The sequence below is a fragment of the Falco naumanni genome, chromosome 4 (assembly GCF_017639655.2).
Source record: "Falco naumanni isolate bFalNau1 chromosome 4, bFalNau1.pat, whole genome shotgun sequence".
Classification (NCBI taxonomy): Eukaryota; Metazoa; Chordata; class Aves; order Falconiformes; family Falconidae; genus Falco; species Falco naumanni.
The window spans coordinates 19,019,409-19,038,731 of NC_054057.1; the positions used below are offsets into that span (position 1 = coordinate 19,019,409).

The following is a 19,323-nucleotide window of genomic DNA, read 5'->3' on the forward strand; positions in this document are numbered from 1 at the left end:
CTGAATGCTGCACGCCAAACAAAACGTCAAAGCTGAGCTGCAGGAAGCCTTTCTGGGGCAAAATGCACCCTGCTGGGAACATGGGGAGAGAGGCAGGGAAGGACAAGAGGCAGCCACGTCCACATGGGGCTGTGGAGGAACAGAGCCTCTCCAGGCTGAGCCGCAGGGACCAGTCAGGCCTCTTTTCAGGTCATGTAGGGACCAGCTCCAGCAGCTTTTGCAAGTGCTGAACGGCATTTGCAACTTGTCAAGAATTCCCATGGTCTCTCTCTTTCTGGGGCCTCTCTTATTCCCTCGGTTTACAAGGAGGCAAAGGAAAATAACCATGACTCCCCCTCACCCCCACAGCAAAGCCCTGCTCGGTTGCGGTTTTGGCAAAGATCCCATACAGTATTAAAAGTACACTTTATTTTCTGTACAATTCTCATCCACATCACCAGGCATGGAAATGGCCACTGTGTCCCCAGCAAAAGTTGCAGATTGCTCCACTGCCATGAGACGCTCCACAACTGTCCAGGAGGAACACAAAGCCCCCCAAATTCAAGTGCTGCTGCTTCCTAGGTGTGGGGAGGAGAGCGGGAAGGAGGGAGAGGGCCGTCCTGCCCCGCCGCTGAGCCGCCAGCGAGCAGATCTTCCAACTGCACCCTGGGAGCAGAAGAGGCATCCCCAAGCTCACATCATCGTTCGTGCTTAGCGTGGGAGTCATTGCGTTCTACCGTCACCCCATTCCCATTCCGTGTCACCTCCTTCCTGTTCCAGTCCTTTTCCAGGTAAAATTCAGCCAGCACGGGGCAGTGGTCCGAAGCCACCCCACCCCAGGACCAGTTATCAGGGATCCACGGGTTTGTAAGACCTTCTCGCACAACAGCCCAGTGGCCTGCACGGAAAAGAATCACAGAGATAAAGGTAAGTAACGTCACCCGAATTTGACATGCACCACTAACCTAGGCAAGGGTTATGTGATCTCATTAAAAAGCAGCTCTACCTGTGAAAACCTTTTTCAAGCTCCGACTGATCCAGATGTTATCCAGCGACTTGGACCCTTGTGGGTTCTTTGTGCTGATGTTGGTGAAGGTGCTGGAAGGGACCAGGTGATGGAACTTCTCCTTCCTCAGGATGTCGTGGTCACTGCTGTCTGGGGCCTGGTTAAAATCTCCAAGGATGATTACGTCTTTTTCTCCTAGAAAACAGGAAAAGTAGAAATGGATGGGAGGAATGGACATCCACCCATCGCTTAAGTACAAGTGGGAGTGAGGATAAATGGGAGGAGGAAAAATAGAAATACTGAGTAGCAAAGCTGTCTTTACTCTGAACGCCTGGAAGAAATGCTCTTTAAAGGCTTTTTCACCGGCTGTTTACTCATGGCCTTTCTCCTCATGACAATGAAAAAGAGCCACTATGCATTTCATGCTTGTTTTTAAATATTATCTCATTTATATTGGCCTCCTTTGCTTGCTATTCACTGATAGCAACAAACTCAAAGACCAGCAGTTCTGGTCTTAGAGGTTTTTAGAAATCTGTGATTGTAAGCTTACTTTTTTCTTTTTCTGCAAGAAACACATGAGCTTTAACATGTCCTAACATTGTCTTTCTGTAGATTTCCTTTAAGTCAAGGACACTTTAGTGAGGATCCCAGGAAGACACAGCCTTAAGCTGGCATAGACCAGAGTCCCAAAAGTGCAGTGCTTATTCTAACCTTCTGCATGTAAGCCATCCCAAAGAACAAGCCTGTGGAGCAGCCTGCAAGCCTGACGGCAGAAGGTGAATTCACAAACCACACGGACACTCCCTGACTACAGCAGCTTTCCTTTGCCTGGCCAGCTGAAGGGATACTGCTGAACTTGGGATGTCTTAGATTTTGTCTAAGGCTGAATTTAAAAAAAAAAAAAAAAAGGAAAAAGAAGGGAATGAATTGAAATGCTCACCGAACAATCCTACCTTCATGTGAATAGAAAATTACCTCGGTTACATCTTCCTTCCAACCCTAATGAAGTGAGAAAAGAAATTCTGGACCCTAATTTCATATCCACAACATGTGCTCTCCTAGCTCCACAGCTGCAGATGGAGACATCCCAGCTGTGCACTGGGGAACGAGGACAATGCACATGTCCCAGTGCCCATCTCAAACCACTGCCAGATTTTTCATCAAACAAAACAAACTCCAGAACATTGATAGCTGAACGGAGACGTTGCTGCGTTACACCTTGGTACTGGAGGAGGAGGATGTTAAAAGGAGGCGCAAATGCACCAAAAGCTATCCCAAAACTGACTTCAGGGTAGCGATGAGAGTCTGGAAGCTTTTTCCTTCCCGGGACTGAGGTGTGGGAGGAGATGGGGTGGGCTGACAGATTGCTTTACCGTACCTAGTGCTCACCGATAAACCTCCTCGTTTTGCGCTGCTGCTGCAGAAATAGCTAGCCAGGAGAGGGAGCGCAAGTTCAACAGCAAAATCTGTTCCACTCCTGTCTCGCACTGCATGAAAGATGATTTGGGAAAGGGCAGGAGAGCAGCGAGACTGATAGTGTATGACTTACAAAAACAAATACTTCAAAGCATACTGCTTATTAAGATGCAAAGAGGCGATGAAAAAATAGTGAAACTGGTTTCTCTACCCTTTGCAATTCACAGATCATATTGTAAATGACATGAGGTTTAAATATTAGTCTATAAAGTGTTCCTGACAGTGGCCTTCCCACCTTTAAAAAGAAGCAAAAAAACCCAGATCTGAACCTGAGCTATTTTAAGCTCCATCAGAACCCAAAAGAAAACTCAGCGCTTGCCTAATAAGACAATAGTTAGTGCTTGCTGGGAGCTGGTGGTTTCGCACACATCTCATTGCAAAATCCCAAGATCTCTTGTTTGCCAGGACCAGGAAGCCTGAAACGTGACCTCACCAGCTTGGACCTTCAGGACTAATGCTTGTGTAATAGCCCAGGCAGCACTTGGCTTCTTCCATGCTTTCAGTTCAGCCGGAGTAAGTGAGGAAAGGCCATTACAGAAACCTCTGGAGCACATCCTTGGGGTGCAGTGCTTGTGAATGACACAGAGGCAAGGATCTTAACAGCAGTATCTTGATCCCACACAAGACAGATTCTATTCTGTTCTTAAAATACTGACACTTTTTTTAGCAAATCCTCAAGCCTATTTCCCTTATATGAAAAATCTGTGAAAAAAAATTCTCACAAGTGAAAATTTTAACTGACTGCTCCATTCTGGACAGATTAGAAGTAACAGAGGCTAAAAGACCCAGCACCTGAACATGTGCTCAGAAGGAGGGAAGGAGTCAGCCTGCAGCACGCCCAGGGAAGGAATCGCTGTATTCCTCACCCATTTAAACTTTTGCGTGCAGAATAACTAAGCGTAGAATCCTAATGCAGTGTAAAGTGGACCGATGGAGTAGGCTGGGGCATGTCAAAGAAGCTGAAACCCTGTGGATAACTGGCTAGCTGAAAAGGGTCACATAGACATAGTCCAGCTGGCTGGACAAAAATGCACATCGCTCTCAGCTTATCTGAAGTAAAGCAAAATACACTGTCTTTGGCTGTTCTTGTTACACAATAACAGGAAGATTTCGGTGGGAAAAGAATGTTGCAGGTGGGAACAGATAGCTACAGAAGAGAAACTAGGGGCAGGCTTGATATTTAGGCAACTAACCAATAATGAGCTTAACTTTTGTAATATGTATGAGCTAATTATAAGAAGGCATAAAAGGTGACCGTAAGAGACAATAAACGAAGCCTGCTGATCACTCATATTGAGTGACTGTGTCTTCTCTCCGTCGCGACAAAACCCCATTTACCACCGGGGAGGGAAAGGGTTGCTTCTGGTCCTCTCTCACAGGAGCTTCTGGGCTCCCCCATGACTGCGAATCACAGGGGAAAAGGCCAGGCAGCCCTGTGCTCAGCAGGAAAAGCAGGCAACACCAATTTTCGAGATAACCACCAACTTTATTTCCTTGTCCTGGCGCGCTCTCAGCCCTGCTCCTGCCTCTGCCAGCTCCTGCGACAGCCACGCCATGTGTGATGGCACGGCAATCCTGCATCTTGTCTGCCTCCTGAGACCCCGACAGACATCAAGCCCCAACAGCTCTTGGCAAACTTAGCAAAAGGTTCAGAAGAATTCATGCCGTTGCCCATAATGAGGGATAACTGATAAAAAACTGCGGTCACAATGTCCACAGTTACAATCAGCTGGGGGGAGAAGGAAAACAGAGGCAATGCTAGTGGTGCTGTGCTGTGATTTTGAGACTTTGAGACTGGCAGGGCTTGTTCCTCCTCAGGACCAGGGCAGCAGAGGCTGCCTGACCCAGAGGCTCCTCAGCTGATGCAATCTGGTCCCTCCTTCTCCTCCCACACGACAGAGCAGCAAGCGCTCCCTTGCCAACCCAACTTTCACTGTAAAGGTCCCACACTCAGGCTGCACCCTCCCACAAAGACCCAGAGCCTCCAGCTGGTGGGACACAGCAGCAGACAGGCATGCGTCCCATTACCCCTCAGGGGTGCCCCCCCCACACCTTCACACCCATCGGGCTCTAAACAACCTTGCCCTATTCAACAGAGAACTCTTCAGGTGAGGAAAAAAAATGCCTGGTCTGTTTTCAAACGCATCCGCAGATTCACTGCAGCACCAGCGACTTTTGGCACTGCCCGCGGGGGGCTCCCGGCCAGCAAAGCAAAGCGCTGCCACAATTTAGCCCTGCTGTGCCAGCAGGCAGCTGAGGGATTTCCAGTGCCTGCAGAAAGTCTGCAGTGTTGAAATCTGCTCTCCTGCAGCAACCAGGAAATGCTCCTTTGCTTCACGGCAGTCCCAAGCAGGACACTCTCCCTAACTTTCCCATGCCCTGAAAGAGTCCCCTTGTAAAGTAAACAGACCCTTAAACCTCTAAATCCTTCCTGGAGACAAGGAGAAGCAGACGATGCGAAGGATGTGAGGCTCCCTACCACCATTCAAAGGTCCAAGCCTATTGCCTGGTGCATGGGTAACCCACGGAATATGGCCAAGTCAGATGGGAGAAGATGACCAAGCCAACACCCTGGTCCCTGGGTCCAAGCACTACCAGCACACCCAAAACAGCATCTGTGTGCTCCCATGGTCACCACGCTGAAGACGAACAGGTGGAGATCTTAAATGAAGGCAGAAAGGCTGCTGCAAAGAGTTAGCTATGAGCAGCCAACAGCCACCGCATCTCTCTGGTACTGCTGAAGGGAAAGAATGAGGGGGGGGAAAGGAACAAGCACCCGCTGCTCTGATGGGAGAAATATGGGGACACCAGTGCTCGGCATTACAGCAGGCTGTGGGTAGTGACCAGATTTCCTCAGATGTTCATGTGCCTCTTCATAAGAATGGAAGATCACAGAGTAGGTGTCTGTTAGCAAAATGGGAGCAGAAACTCAAATCACTGCAGTACCCACAAACAAATCAGTTCTCATCACCCGTATTTTATGGATTGACTGGGAAGAGATTGAAGGATGGTGGTAATTTTAGGTAGGACATTCATTTTGGTGGGGTAATTCAGTACTTCAAAGTAACATATATGCACTACCATTTGTTTAGAAAACAAGACCTGCATCCCACAAGTTTGGAGGAATCTGAATCTTTTCTTTTGTGAAAGGCTAAGCCAAGAGCAAGCATGCACTAGCATGCCTATTGTATGAAAATAAAAACATGAAATAAAGGGAAGGCCTAACGCCAACAGTCTAAATTTAGATGCAGTGGAAATGCACCTTCGTTGACTTCAGAAGAGCTACACATTTATCTGTGTCTCAGTTCAGCCTTTGGGGATCAAACAAACAATCCTTTTGTTTACCTTCATCCTTCCCAGTTTCAAGGTACTTGGACAAATACTTCAATCAGTAGCACGTAAAAATAGATCTGACTGACTTCTTGCAGCTTAAAAGGAAAAACAATAGTACACACCTAAAAACTGCAAATGCCTCTTGTTATAGAAGAGGGACATTAATGCTTCCAAGTGACCAACCTTGCTAAACTTGGCCAAGCTGAAAATCATTACACATAGCCTTGTAACCCTTATGCATCTTTGTTAAGCAGTAAACAAAAGGCTAGATTTTTCTGTTCCTCTAACAAGATCAGAAACATTTAGAATCTGAAGCATGCTGCTCTGCTTCATAGGAAATCGAATTTAATTTGCAAGCTTCAAAGTAAGAAACAAATTCTCAGAAATGAGGTAAGGAAATTCAGCTGCCTGTTACAATTCTCATGTTCAGATCTGCATTCTGGTGTCCTGCATCCTGGTGTAAAACCAGAGCAACTTACCTGAAATCAGCAAAATTATCCTGAATGCTACACCCAGGTACCAAAGCAGGATTTGCTCTCTTTTCTCATTAGCAGCCATCTCCTGATTTGCATTGGGTTTTCCCAAGTGCTTCCAATTATCCAAAAATTAAATATATACAACCTATTGCTTTTGGAAATAAAGCCATTAAAATTTGTTCTGACAGCAGGTAGGTGTAATTTCCACAAAGCACTTGGAATAGGTCTTAACCCTGGTGTCGTGTCTTTTTCTTTTTTTTCTTTTTTTTTTTTTTTTTTCTGGCTGAACTTGCTCTTACACTAGGGTAAAACAGAAGGAACTTTGTTTGAAAAAGTAGTGTCAAAGCCAGCAGGATCCCCCATGCTGTTTGTGTTAAGTAGGAAAGACTATAAGATGACGAGCAAGGGAAAAGCACGTTTGCTACGCTGTGCACCATTCAGATACAAATACCGGTGAAGACAGTTGCTGACGAGGATATTTGTGCAACTCGCACTGAGACAGATTTTAGTTGTTTAAAAATTCCTTTTGACTAAATAAACTGGCCAGCACGTGTGTGAGAGCTGGCAGGAAAAAAACCTGCCCTACCTTTCAGAGTCTCCTGCAAAGTCTGTGCAAAGGCTGCCAGTTTGTGGCTGTCGTGGTTCTTGCCGGTATTCTCTCCCGTGGAGGACAACAAGGCCAGGTGAAGGTTAACCAGCGTTAGCTCGTTCATCCCAACCTGGGGGAGGAAGGAGGAGAAATTGATGCCACGCAGACAGGGCACAGAAGGTCACAAAGCAAAACCACGCGCCTCTTCCCAGTACTTTCGGTAGTAAGACTGGGTGACTAGGACTCGCTTCACTGTGTATGTGGTGTGCTTTGGTTTGTCTCGTTTTTGGGAGGAAGAGCATTTTGCAGCTTTGTTTTTAATAATGTGATACCCTTTCAGTTCTGGGGAAACTGGTTTGATAAGCAAACAGCTTCGTTCGACCACGGTTGCAGAAAGAAGTTGGCTGCTTATGAAAATCAGTTTATGCAAAACCAGTTGTTAATAAGCTACAAATAATGTCATGGTCATTACATGGGCTAATTACTACTCTCTTGTGATTAGCCCTGGCTCGTCACAGAGACTAACCAAGAAACTTAATGTACCTTGAAAGGAGCTGTTGACTCCCTGCAACCTTCTGCTTACCCTCTGGGACTCATTTGGCACAAGTAATACTTACTCCTATAATTGGCCTGTTTACCTTATTAATTAATAAATATTAATAATCAATAATTTATTTATCCATAATTATTTTATTAAGGCTTCTCTCAAAGCATTACCAGACCCCACCATCACAGCCTGTGCAGAGATGGGCTCTCTCCCTTTGCACGTTCGCTCAAGCATGTGTACAAGAACAGCTTCCAAAACACATGTTCTTTTAGATGGGTTTAGCCTAGTGAAAAAGCTTTAAAATGGAAACTGCAGGATGCCAGCGACATAAGATAGATCAGCTCGAGTCTCCCAGGAGCACTGTGCCTTCTACATATACATCTATCTCATCTGGGTATGCACCTCGTCCTTGCTGTGGTAATTTGGTAGAAGCAGAACAAGGTGACTGGTGACTTCTGCCACACTCTCAGTGGGTGTGGATGCTACTGAAGATCCACTAACCCTCACATGCCCAATGCTCCCTTAGGGTAGGGTTTGCTCCCGCAGCAGCAAAGGCAAGGACTGATTCTGCTGATCTGCCACACGTATCAAGGCTCACTAAGCACCTTCCTATAATCAAGTCATGACACAGTGCTGAAGTGATGAGATGGGTTAGAGCCTCATTACAAATTTTTATCTGTTAGAAGACTGTGTCTCTTTCCATCTTATCTATTTTATTTTTTTTTTTTTTTTTTTAACAAAAGATGAACCCTGCAAGGGTCGATTACCTTGAAATGTGCAAGATATGGGTGAGGGTATGAGTGCTTCCCATTGCCATTAGTCTGTGCATTCTCCTGAAATGAGGCATCTTTCAGTTCAATGCCAGCTGTTGTATCCCAGAGGAAGCCAGAATATTCAACCCCCTGGAATTTAATAAAAAAAAAAAAAAAAAAAGAGAAAGAACAACTGGTAGCAAGAAGGTAAAACCAAAACATTCTGCCCAAATGCAGCCCCCTGGTTGAAACTTTGACCCACAAGTTTCAGTACCACCGTTTCTGTTGGCAGTGGCATACATCACTCCCAAAACACGCAGTGGCAGTAAAATATGATGCAGGTTTATATCTGGGCTTAGCGCCTGCTGAGGGCAAGAAGCCCAACTCACTGTGCACAAGTGTAAAGGAGAAACAGCATCCTGGGCTATCAGCAGGAGATAAAGAGAGCAGGTGGAAAGGCTTCTTTGGCCCACCCCGGGCAAACCCCCCTGAGATGTGGAAGGTGTGCTTCCCAGGCAGCTCCACCGACTTCACTGCAAACTGAGTGCACCGAGCTGAAACACACTGTTCTGCTCCTCACAGCTCCTTGCGCCTGCAGGCTGGCCATCACACACCCAGGGAACTTCAGCACTGCTCGGGCCAGCCAAGCATTTTATAAATTGTATTATCTTACACAGGTGGAGTGCATTCAGGACCGCCGCAGGGGTGACAGACAAAGATGCTGCCTCTTGTGCGTGTGTTTGGGCTGGTACTGTCCTCGGTCCCCTCCTAGTCCAGGCAAGCCATCAGATTCTTCTGAGCGTGCTCAGTAGTGAGGTAGTTTGTTACCCATTTGTCTAACCCTGAGCTCGGTGCCTCGTGGTCTCAATGGGTGACTGCTAGGACTTGCAGTAGACGATGCTGCATGCTTTGCTCTGTCCCGCCATGCCGTACGCCACCTTGCAGCCTTCTGTCACCCACAAGCTAAAAATACCTGAGCTCATTCAGTCTCTTGGTGTGAAATATGGTCTAGACCTCTCAGTCCTTCTCTATCTCTTTTCCAGCTCAAACATTTCATGCTCAGCTCTTCACTCCTTTCAGCTCTATCATCCTGCATGGTTGTTTTTGTTTGGTTTTTTTTTTATTACTTTGGGATGTGGAATTAGCATTTTCAGAAAGCTTCCCACTCCAATCACACCAGCAGCAGTATTTAATTCAAAGCCTGACAGCCTCTCCTCCCACCACCCAAACACCATTTTCTTTGGTATTACTCAAACCCTCTTCCCTTAGCGAATGCTAATTAAACCCATCACAAGGAAGAGGGGTTTTTCCATTTCAGCTGCAATAAACAAGGCTCTTCCCATGAGCCTTGAAAGAAAACACTAAGGTTGCCTAAAATCCTTTGCTAGCTCCTTTGAATAACTCACCTTCAAAATACCGACAAAATTACTCCACCAGCTGGAAGTCTAAGGTCTGAAACTGCTATAGGAAAAGATGTGGAAGAGTAAGCCTGCTGTCAACAGCTGTTTGGTATTTCCTGGCTCCAGCCTTCGCGTCCACATGGTGATCAAAAGGCATTGCTTGGTTGAAGGCCAAATGCCCATGGACGGGTGGAAGCACCAGCCTGAAGCACCATCCACCACTATTTAACCCTGCAGAGTGTCCCGAGACCAGCTGGTGCCAAAGACACTACGTACTCAGGGTGACACCGTGTTACTTCACTGCATTGCATTTGTGTCCCCAGTGTTCAAACCGGACAGACTCATTAACCAACCCAAGGGGTAAAGAGACTTCTTGGCTTAGTGGAGGGTTCTCCAGCACAGCCGGATTTTTGTTACAGCAGCTAAAGGAACAGCCACACTTCTTACCTTGGCCACAGATGTCTCCCATAATTTTGGGAACCATTCATGCTTACATCTCTACCAGTAAAACAAGACAGATGATGATTTTTATTTACTCGGCCCATAGTAAAAACTTTCATTGTTATCTTTGGAAACATACTTTATCTTTTCCAAAAGAAATATCTTTTGGAAACAAAAAAAGGAGAGAACCGACTAAAGATTCTGGATATAGAAACTCTGAGACAATTATTCATAATTCTTGGAGGGGAAAAAAAGAGCAGAGGGAACAACTTTGACCACTTTACACAACTTTTTAAATTCAGTGTTTTAACGATCTGGCCTAACAAGAGATTCCAAAGGAAAATTGTAGCCAGGAATAAAAATGTCCTGAAGGGGATTTACACTCTGCATCAGAATTAAATGTAAATTGCGTTAAACCTCAGACAATTCGCACCCTCTGTGTCTTTCTAGTGGCAGCCAGAGTCCAGTCCTTGCGCTGCTCACATGGTGGTTTTTGCTTTGGTGTTTTTTGGGGGTTTTTTCCTCATTCTTGGATTTTATTCAGAAGGGCAATAAAAGGAGATGCACCTCCAAAAACATCAGTCTAAAAACAGTGAATCGTGATGCAACCTGATTTGGAAAAGTCAAATTAAGGAAATGCAGATTCTGAGCAGCGATTACGGGAGACAACTGTAGCCACATGTTTAATAATGACAGTGCTCAGAACAGATAGAGACAGTCCTATGTACTGCTGGGCACTATTCATTACATGACAGGTCTCGGTTCCTGCTTCTGCCGAGCAACAACATCCACACTGCAATAACTTCATCATCAGAATGATCCCATTCAGCAGCAAGCCCTAGGAGGACCTTGCTCTGAAAACTCATTAGCACCCTTAAAGGGGAAAAAAAAAGAAACATCCCTTGGGAGAAACTGCTTTTGGGCACCATTAGTGGTGTCCAGCCCGATGTAGCTATACCTTGAATACTGTCACGGGTAGCAGGTGCAGCTGTCACCAGCTTATAAATGAGGACCTCACTGCAGCACATTTCTATATTCCCACAGCAGAAGATGCTGCAGGGAAAAGCACAGAGCAGCACGGTGCAGATTTCAAAGGGAGTCTAGCATTTTAAACACCTGCGCAGAGCTCTTTGGGGAACACATAAGATAAACTCCTCTTTCAGATGAGGATGGCAGGCTGCACAGCTCCTCTGCGGGGTCTTCACTTGCAAACTAGGAAAATGGGGAGCCCTTCCAAATGCCAGCCTGCGAGGGGCTAGGGAACAAGCTCAGGTGCCCAGCACAAAAAAATTCAGAAGTACTGCAGCCTGCCAGGGGCAAAACCAGGGACTCTTTCCTTCTCCTAACATGTAGCCTTTCTTCTGTATTTCTATGCTGCTTTTATCCACCATACCTCCCCCAAACACACACACCTTCCTCTGCAGAAGTGTGCCACAGGCTGAGGAAAACAATTCTTCCAAAAAATCAATCGCACAGTCAAATTGAAAGCTATAAGAGCAGCTTAAAACACAAGAGATGCAAACACTGCCAAAAAAAATTTGCAAAATGTTTTGCCTTAAACATTCAAAATACGCCCTTGGTTAAAGGGGACAAAAAAACCAAAGCCACAGTTCAGACTTGGGGATTAATGTACCTTGTGTAGCTGGCCTGAGGGTTTTTCGGAAACAACACCCTTCCAACATCCTCTAGGGCCCTTCCACTTGCGGATGTTTGGCAGCGTTGGCTGGTTCAGCTCCGTACAAAACTAGAGAGAGAGGAAAGGGGTAAAAAAAAAATCAGCTTGGTAGGGTTTTAAAAAAATTGCAAAATAAAGCATGTAGCAAGGCATTGGTATGAGACACCATGGGGGGACAGGCTGCACTCTCTGCCCTCCCTGAAGGTTCACAAAGGAAATGGTCACACCCCAGGCTGACTCACCCCCAGCTGGAAGTTACATGAAGATAAATAAAAATTAAAATAATTCAGTGAAAATGCCACGAGTAAATCATTTCTCCCTCAGACTCTTTTTTTTTTTTTTTCCCTCCAAAGCCATTTGTTTGACTGGAAAGGAGGCTCCTCTGTGCCACCTCCAAAGATGCTGACTGCACCGCATCCCACCCCCTTAGGGGCTTCACCAGCAGCTGCTGAATCCTCCCGGGGGGCAGGAAGCCCCCGTGGTGTGGCTGGATCCACTCCAACACCGAAGCCAAGGTGCAACACAAGAAGAGTAACCAAGCTCAATAGCTGGCGTTTGGGGTTAAGGCTCCTCTGACTTTACACCAGGGACACATGCTTGAGACTCACCGTGCACAAAAGGATCAGCTGCACATTTGCACCTGGATCCAGCAGATCCTTCTGACACTGTCGTGTGTCCAAGCACACGGTCAGAGCTATAGAGGCTGCGCCCTAATGGCCAACACAGCAGGGATGCTGTAACTGTGGACACCACAGAAAGCCCTCAAGTCCACCTGGGTAACATCTTGGGATTGAAATAATAATACAACTACTACTAATAAAAATAATAACAGCAACAACAACAATAATAAAACCAGCAACAATAATGAGAAGAATAACAACAACGACAACTATGCCCTGGAAAATCTGGAATCTGAAACCCCTTGATAAGGGCAATATAGAAGACTTTTTGCCAGGAGTTTCAAAATAAAGGGTTTTTTTTTGAAGGCAGGAAGAGCTACAGCCTTTTGCAAAGCTGCTGTCAGGACCAGCAGCCTGGAGCTGGCAGCCCAGCACCCCAGCCACGCAGCAGCTCTGGCTGCGGAGAAAGGGGCTGGTGTAAAGTAAATCGCTGTAGAAGGGCAACGGGGGCTTCCACTGTGCCTTGTTTTGTTATACCTGACGCTGGAGTACCTGCGTTGAAACACAGAGGTTTTTCACAATGAAAGAGCATCCTCAGACAAAATCTTGTATCCAGCGTGTCCCTCCAAATCAAGCAGCAGTTTAATGCAGAGAGGTTTTCAAGGCGAACGGTAACCTCCCCTAGACAGTGTCTCTTTGCAGTGGGACATGCCAATGTTCATAGTGCTAGAGTGATAAACTGCATGGATGTAAGTGCTTCCTACATGAGTATCAGCAAAATGATGGGACAGCTATTCTCACGTTTATTATATCTTTTGACTCAAAAATAAAAACCAAACCCTGCTCTTTTCCTAACTGCCTTGTCTGCAAGTTCCTGGAGGCTGAAGCTGTAAGCTTCTCAGATACGCGTAACCCCTTTTTGCCTCGAAAGGCTGAGTCATTTTGGTTGCACACCCAAAGTGAAAGTGCTTGGCACATGTTTGAAAACGGTTTTCTGAAATGCAGAGATCAGATGGGGCTTCTTATTCAAGATGCCACTTTAACATACCGCGTTATTGTCTGCTATATACCTTCAGGCAGCACTAGGGCTGGGCTGATTTATGAAGTGAGAAGGCACACCGGGTGTCTGCGCGGCCTGGGAACACAGCTCTGCTTTCAACCGATTACCAGGTGCTGCCCTAATAGACACAATAAATCACAGCCGCAACAACTTTTCATTCCTGATGTAATTCTGATGACTTTGAACAGCATGAATTTGGTGAATGAGTTTTCTAACATTTAAATAACTTAAATGAGAGAAAAAAAAAATGGTTGAACTGTAACCCAAAAAAAGAGTTAACTTATCTCTGGGTTGCAGCTGCCTAAAAAGTCCAGCCAGCATAAAGTATACAACAGAGCTAAACAAATCCTACAGAAACAATCACCTTATTAAAAAGAGCATCTGCAGTCAACTAGTTTGAATATTTTGTTTCTGCCAAATTGACTTTTTGTTTGTTGTTTGGGTTTGTTGGGTTTTTTTTAGGTCTTGATTTAACTTTGCTCATACAAAAAGATGAAAAATAAGATTACACGCTTTGCTCAGAAAAAAAGCCATCAGCCCATTCTGGGTACGGTTGCATCAACAGAGAACTTGGCCTACAGCAGCTGACTTTAATCTGTGCCCATTTTCCAGGGTTTACAGGCACACAGATTTTTAAGCCGTGACAGCATACTTGCTTAGGTCATGTTTTTTTGCTGAAGTGAGAAGGGCATTTCTCAAATCGTGTTGTTCTGCTCACAAAACCCAACATCAAACAACATTACACTTTCCCTCATACGGTAAAAATATACAGACAAGCTCCTAGCCCACATTGGAAATATAAAAAATGCCCTTCCTCCTCTGCAAAGTTGAGTTAGAGCTATGCCAATCCCTTTGAGAAGCAGTTCTTCGAGTGTAAAGAAAAATCAAAATTAAAATCTCAGTCAGTCAAAACAACCTTTCCCCCCCCCCCCAAATCCTCCTAAGGAAAAAGTTCTGGTTTTCTTTTTCTCTAGAGCCTTTCAGGCTGCAAGTTAATCAGCTTCTTCATTAAATCCTACACACACTGACTCAAAACTCACACACATAGTAATCTACCAACAGCACCAGCGCTTATTTACAAGGATGCCCTGGACTACGCCTATGCCACGGCCGCCTTTCTTGCAGCTGGGTGCTGGTTTTTGTTGGGTAGGCCGTGCTGCTGGCGAGCGGGAACTCGGCAGCACCGGGCCCCAGGCACGCTCTAAGCAAAGAGCCGCCTGTGCTCTTGAGGGGTCAACCCCCTTGTGCCAGGTACCTGCCCATTGCCCCCATGTGGCCTGCAAGATGCCAGCATGGGCCACCACCCCAGGAACTGGGACAAACCCTGTCGCCTTCGCTCATCAGCAACACATCACTTTCCCAAGCAGGGAGGATCCAAAGATGTAATTACTCTTTGTCCACCCTGATAAGAAGCCAGTGCCTGTTGCTCCCAGCCGCTCCAGAAGTGGAGACGGGTACAGGAATGAGCTTATGACTGATGCTGGAAAAGAACAGAGGGCAGCTGGAAGAAGCTGGGAAAACACATTTGAGGAGGGACTGGAGCGTGGAAGGCAAGGGGTCTTGGACTTGGGAGCAGGGAGAAGAATGTATCCTGGGCAGGCACATGCTGGAGGTTATAACAGAGTTACAGACTCCCTAACGCACCCACCTGCCTCCCCAAGACACTCCAAGCACTGCCAGCAAGAGCATCTAATTTATGCACTAAGCTAAATCCTTTCCAGTGCATAGGAGAGATGCCAGTGAGCACCCTGCAGCAGCCCATGAGCAGACCTCACCACCTCTTGTTCAGGATGCGACTCCCAGGTTAATCTTTGTTTCAGGTTGTATTGTGCAGCCAGTCCCAAACCAGGTGCAGCAGGGTCACCTCTTCCAGATGCTGACATCGTTCCGTGCTGTGTCACGTTATTCCTGTAACACCAGCACTGGGGACCACACCGAGCCAGCGACCTCCCTTGAGGTGAGTACCTCTGCTCAGAATGAGGGTGCACTGCCTCTAAACCCTAAGGAAACTAAATATGACCCAGAAAAATAATGTCTTAGGGCTTAATATATTGCACATTTCTTACTAGACAGTGATTCCTCATTTGAGGATGCTTTCACACCAGACCTGGAGTCAGAGCAGAGGCTGTAAGGAGGGTGAGGAGAGCAGGAACGGTGAGGAGGAGCTTCCAGGGTGAGCCTGCTGTTATGACATGGTACGACTCAGTGCAGTAATCATTGCCTGAACTTTAGAAAGACACTCAAAGCAATTAACTGTCCATTTCAGTTAATTACCGCAGAAGCTTTCAGGCCAGAAGGGCACTGCAGTAAAGGTAAACAACAACTTCATTGAAGCAAAGGTGATTTAGATTTCTCTTAACTAGGAGGAGAGATGAGAGCTAGGGAATAAATATTACATTTCTAGATGTCACATACACACAGTTCCTTTATTTTTAAGTAGAGGGGCATGAAAGGTGAGAGGGAGCAGCCTTTAATGAGTATCAGAGATGCACACCAAACAAAGGAAAGGTCAAAGGCTTCAGGACTGTTGTCCTGGTGCAGCCACACATGGCAATGCAAAGCAAGCCAAGAGGGGATGCAGGACACAGCATGGCCAGGATGCTCAACGTTCTTCTGCAGTTGAACAACACTGCATCCACTTCCCACAGGCAGAAGCAACTAGGAAGGGGACACAGAGGAGCACCAGACCTTTCAGTTCCATCTGGATTCTTCCATAACCAAATATAACAGCAGGGAAACGAAGCGTTATTATGGCTAAAGCCTGAAACAGAGACTCACCGTTGGATCCCACTTCCCACCGACAACAGTGTTGGCCTCAGGCCTTCGCTGCCTGTTTGCCTTTCCCCCAAGTGCATCCCCTTCCTGTTTGCAAAAGTAGCCAAAAAACACACACACAAGAAATATATGCATGCACTGGCATGGGGGATGCACTCACGAACACTATTCAGAGGAACCATACAAATAACATGAGAGAAAATCGGCGTGGCCCTCTGTTAAGGCAAAACATTTTTCACCCATTCAACCAGTCCCTTCTAAAAAGGTTTCATTAAAGACTGCATAATATTTACTGTTTGTGTTGCTCAAGCATTGATATTACATAAAGGCAAATGAAACTTGGCAGGTGGATGGGGGTCTGATAGACAGATAATTATGAGTGTTTTCAAAGGAGAACCACCCCTCTCCAGGGAATCAGTTTCAGTCTCAGCCATATCTGCACATTTGTGTTGGAAAAAGTTTTCTACTTCTCCCTCTTGGGTCATACTTGGCCAACACCATGAAGTTAGAGCTGAAAAGGCATGTAACCCATCTACTGAAAGTGTAACAGCCACAGAACTAGTCTTGGAAAACTCATCTGTCCCTTCTGCCACGCTAGAGTGTCCTCTTTGCACTGGGTCATCGAGACCTGGAGCAATACTTTCCCATCCTTTATGTACTGGTTTGTTGTTCCTAGAGCTAAACCAAACCATCCAGACCAATGTCCAAATAAATGCTTGCCATCCTCCATGTTATTCACAAACATTACCTAATGCATCCTTCAAAGAGCTCTATGAACTCATTGTCAGCAGTGAAATCAAGGCAGAGTCCTTCAGCAGCAGCCAAATCCTCAGAAATGATACAGTACCTATAGGCACAGTCACCACCTCTATGTGCCTTTGCACGCGACGGACATACAGAGCTCATTTGTTGGACTCACGTGCATGCATATTGGGACCCCGAGCCCTGGTCCATCTGAAGGCACCTACAGCTTTTTCATCAGCTTGAACAGGAGTCATTTCTTATGGAAAATGTGCCGCTTCTGCTTGTTAGAGTGCATCCCAGCAATTCAGACGGACAGAAATCCTTCCTTTGGTAATCAGATTCTCACTCAGCTCCTAAATGACTCCTCCAGGCACCACGTTACGGACTGGAGAGCAAACATGCACCGCAGCCTCACCGCCTGGCAGCCCCGTGGCGATCCCAATTCCCGGCTTTGCACTAAAGACCACTTCTAAGCTTAACACTTCAAAAAGGCAACTTCTGGGACTGAGCTCCTCTGAGGAGACAGGATGAGAAAGGCTTATTTTTCAAGCCCAGCTACACATAACTAACTAACTATATATACATATACACACACACATATATATACACACATAAATAACCAGAAACTAAGTTGTCCAAGCCCGCTCTGCCTGCTTCAGACGGGGGTAATTCTGGGTCCACAGAGAGGCACCAGGAGCCTGAAAGCAAAGCACCAGAGGACTCCATCATTTAGGCACCCCTGGGGTGAGGTAGCAGCTACATGATGCACGGCAGGATTGGAAAGCTTTTCAAACGGAAGGCATCGCTTCCTGCGTCAGGTACCTGAGCCCCTGCATCAGCCTGGTCCCGTTTTGAACCAGCCCGTGGATGCAAATCCAGCTGGACAGGTGCCTCTCTTCCCACCACTGCTGTGTTACTCACCCATTGTACTTCATGAATGTGCGGGAAATAATTATGCTGATAAGCTTAACATTATGCATGTAATGATTTGTTTCCATATACGGACTTGTTTGAATCAAATTAGATATTTATTTTTTTAAGTCAGGCTTTACAGAATCAGTTGGGGAGTGGTAGTAGCCTAAGTTTGCACTCCCAAGTTATTTGTTTTCTTTTTTGAGTACTTATTTTGGAAAAATTTAGCGGTGAGTTTCTACACTGCCCTCCCAGATGAGTTACAGCTCACCACAGCCACCCAACTGCTTAATTCTTTGTAATATCTAAGAGGAAATTACTTTCTTTATCTTTGAATATATGATTAAAAAAACAGATTTAGCCCATAAAATCAGTTCTCTGCTCGCCTTTAATCATAGTGTTCCCAGGACAACAATGCAGATCATTCACGGGTGTGTTCTCCTACCTTCATCCTAAACAAAAGTGATTATTTATATAAACAATGTCTTTTTATAGATCTTCAAAAGGAAGACGCGGAAACCTTTGGTGCAGAACAGCAAAACAACTGAAAGAAGAAATGCCACAACTCCCCTAACACATTTTAAGTGCTGGGTCCACTGCTGAAGAATTAGGAGATGCTCAGCCACCTACAGGCAAAATGGGACACACAACATCTTTCAGTCAGTTTGCCGTTTAATGGGAAGTTGTCTTCACAGATGCTTGGTAGAAACCTATGCTGCCCTTCCCCTGTGGAAAAGAGCACCCACATTTGCCAACCTCCATGTAGGAGTTTTGTGGGTTTTTAATTTTTCATGTTTCCATTCACAAGCCGAGCTTTTTCCTTGTACTTCATGGGACAGACTCATTTTGCAGGAGATATTTCCTGACTACTTCTTTTTGTACCCTTAAGGACTTCTTTTATTTTTAAATATAATACAGGACTGAAGGCTCAAGAAGTTGGCAGGGATGGTCACAAATCTTTGCAATCTATTCTTGAAGCCTTTGCAAAAGAGTGTTTTGTTCTGCATAAGTAGGCGGTATAATCATTAGCAGCAATAATGGCATGCTAAGGGAACTGATGTGATATAAAGAAGAATAAAAAGCAGCCTCATGACTATGAGGTTATCTTTTTCATCAAGCTGCTTTTAGGAGAGATGAATGGTTGAATTCAAACACTTTTGCTACACTTTTGTTGTCATAAAACAGCCTGCTCAGCTGGTTAGCTGTGCTACCATCATAGCCACTCCAAGACTGAATTATTTACTTAGTACAATGTTGTCTGTTATAAATACGCAGGTGCTTTTCCAAGTTTTTTCCCCCAACTCATTATTTCCAAAGGAAGAAGAGTAGCTTCATTTTGCCACTTCTGCCACCAGAGATAGACCTCTCTGGGAACACAGCTATATGCTTAGGGAAGGTATCACTGAGATCAGCAGAGCGGTGCGGCATCAGATATTTCAGAAATACTGCTGTAAGTGTATTACTACAGCTACTGCTTCAAGCAGTGACCGACACAAGGAGATTGCACAAAGTGAGCTACTGCACTTTTAGGCAGAGCC

General features: G+C 45.7%; 1 protein-coding gene across 2 annotated transcripts in view; it reads right to left on the bottom strand.

Moving 5' to 3' along the window:
* Positions 1-386: 386 nt before the first annotated feature.
* The window catches only part of EEPD1 (endonuclease/exonuclease/phosphatase family domain containing 1), a 63,442-nt gene continuing 44,505 nt past the window's right edge, over positions 387-19,323 (bottom strand). Inside the window, exons 3-7 of one of the 2 annotated variants that reach the window (XM_040591210.1) lie at positions 11,633-11,743; positions 8,174-8,308; positions 6,857-6,989; positions 986-1,180; positions 387-877 (exon numbers count right to left, since the gene is read on the bottom strand). In XM_040591210.1, coding sequence (XP_040447144.1) covers positions 678-877; positions 986-1,180; positions 6,857-6,989; positions 8,174-8,308; positions 11,633-11,743 — 774 coding nt within the window. In that variant the 3' untranslated portion in view covers positions 387-677. The remainder of the gene's footprint in view (positions 878-985; positions 1,181-6,856; positions 6,990-8,173; positions 8,309-11,632; positions 11,744-19,323) is intronic. The other variant, XM_040591211.1, reaches the window with a different exon arrangement.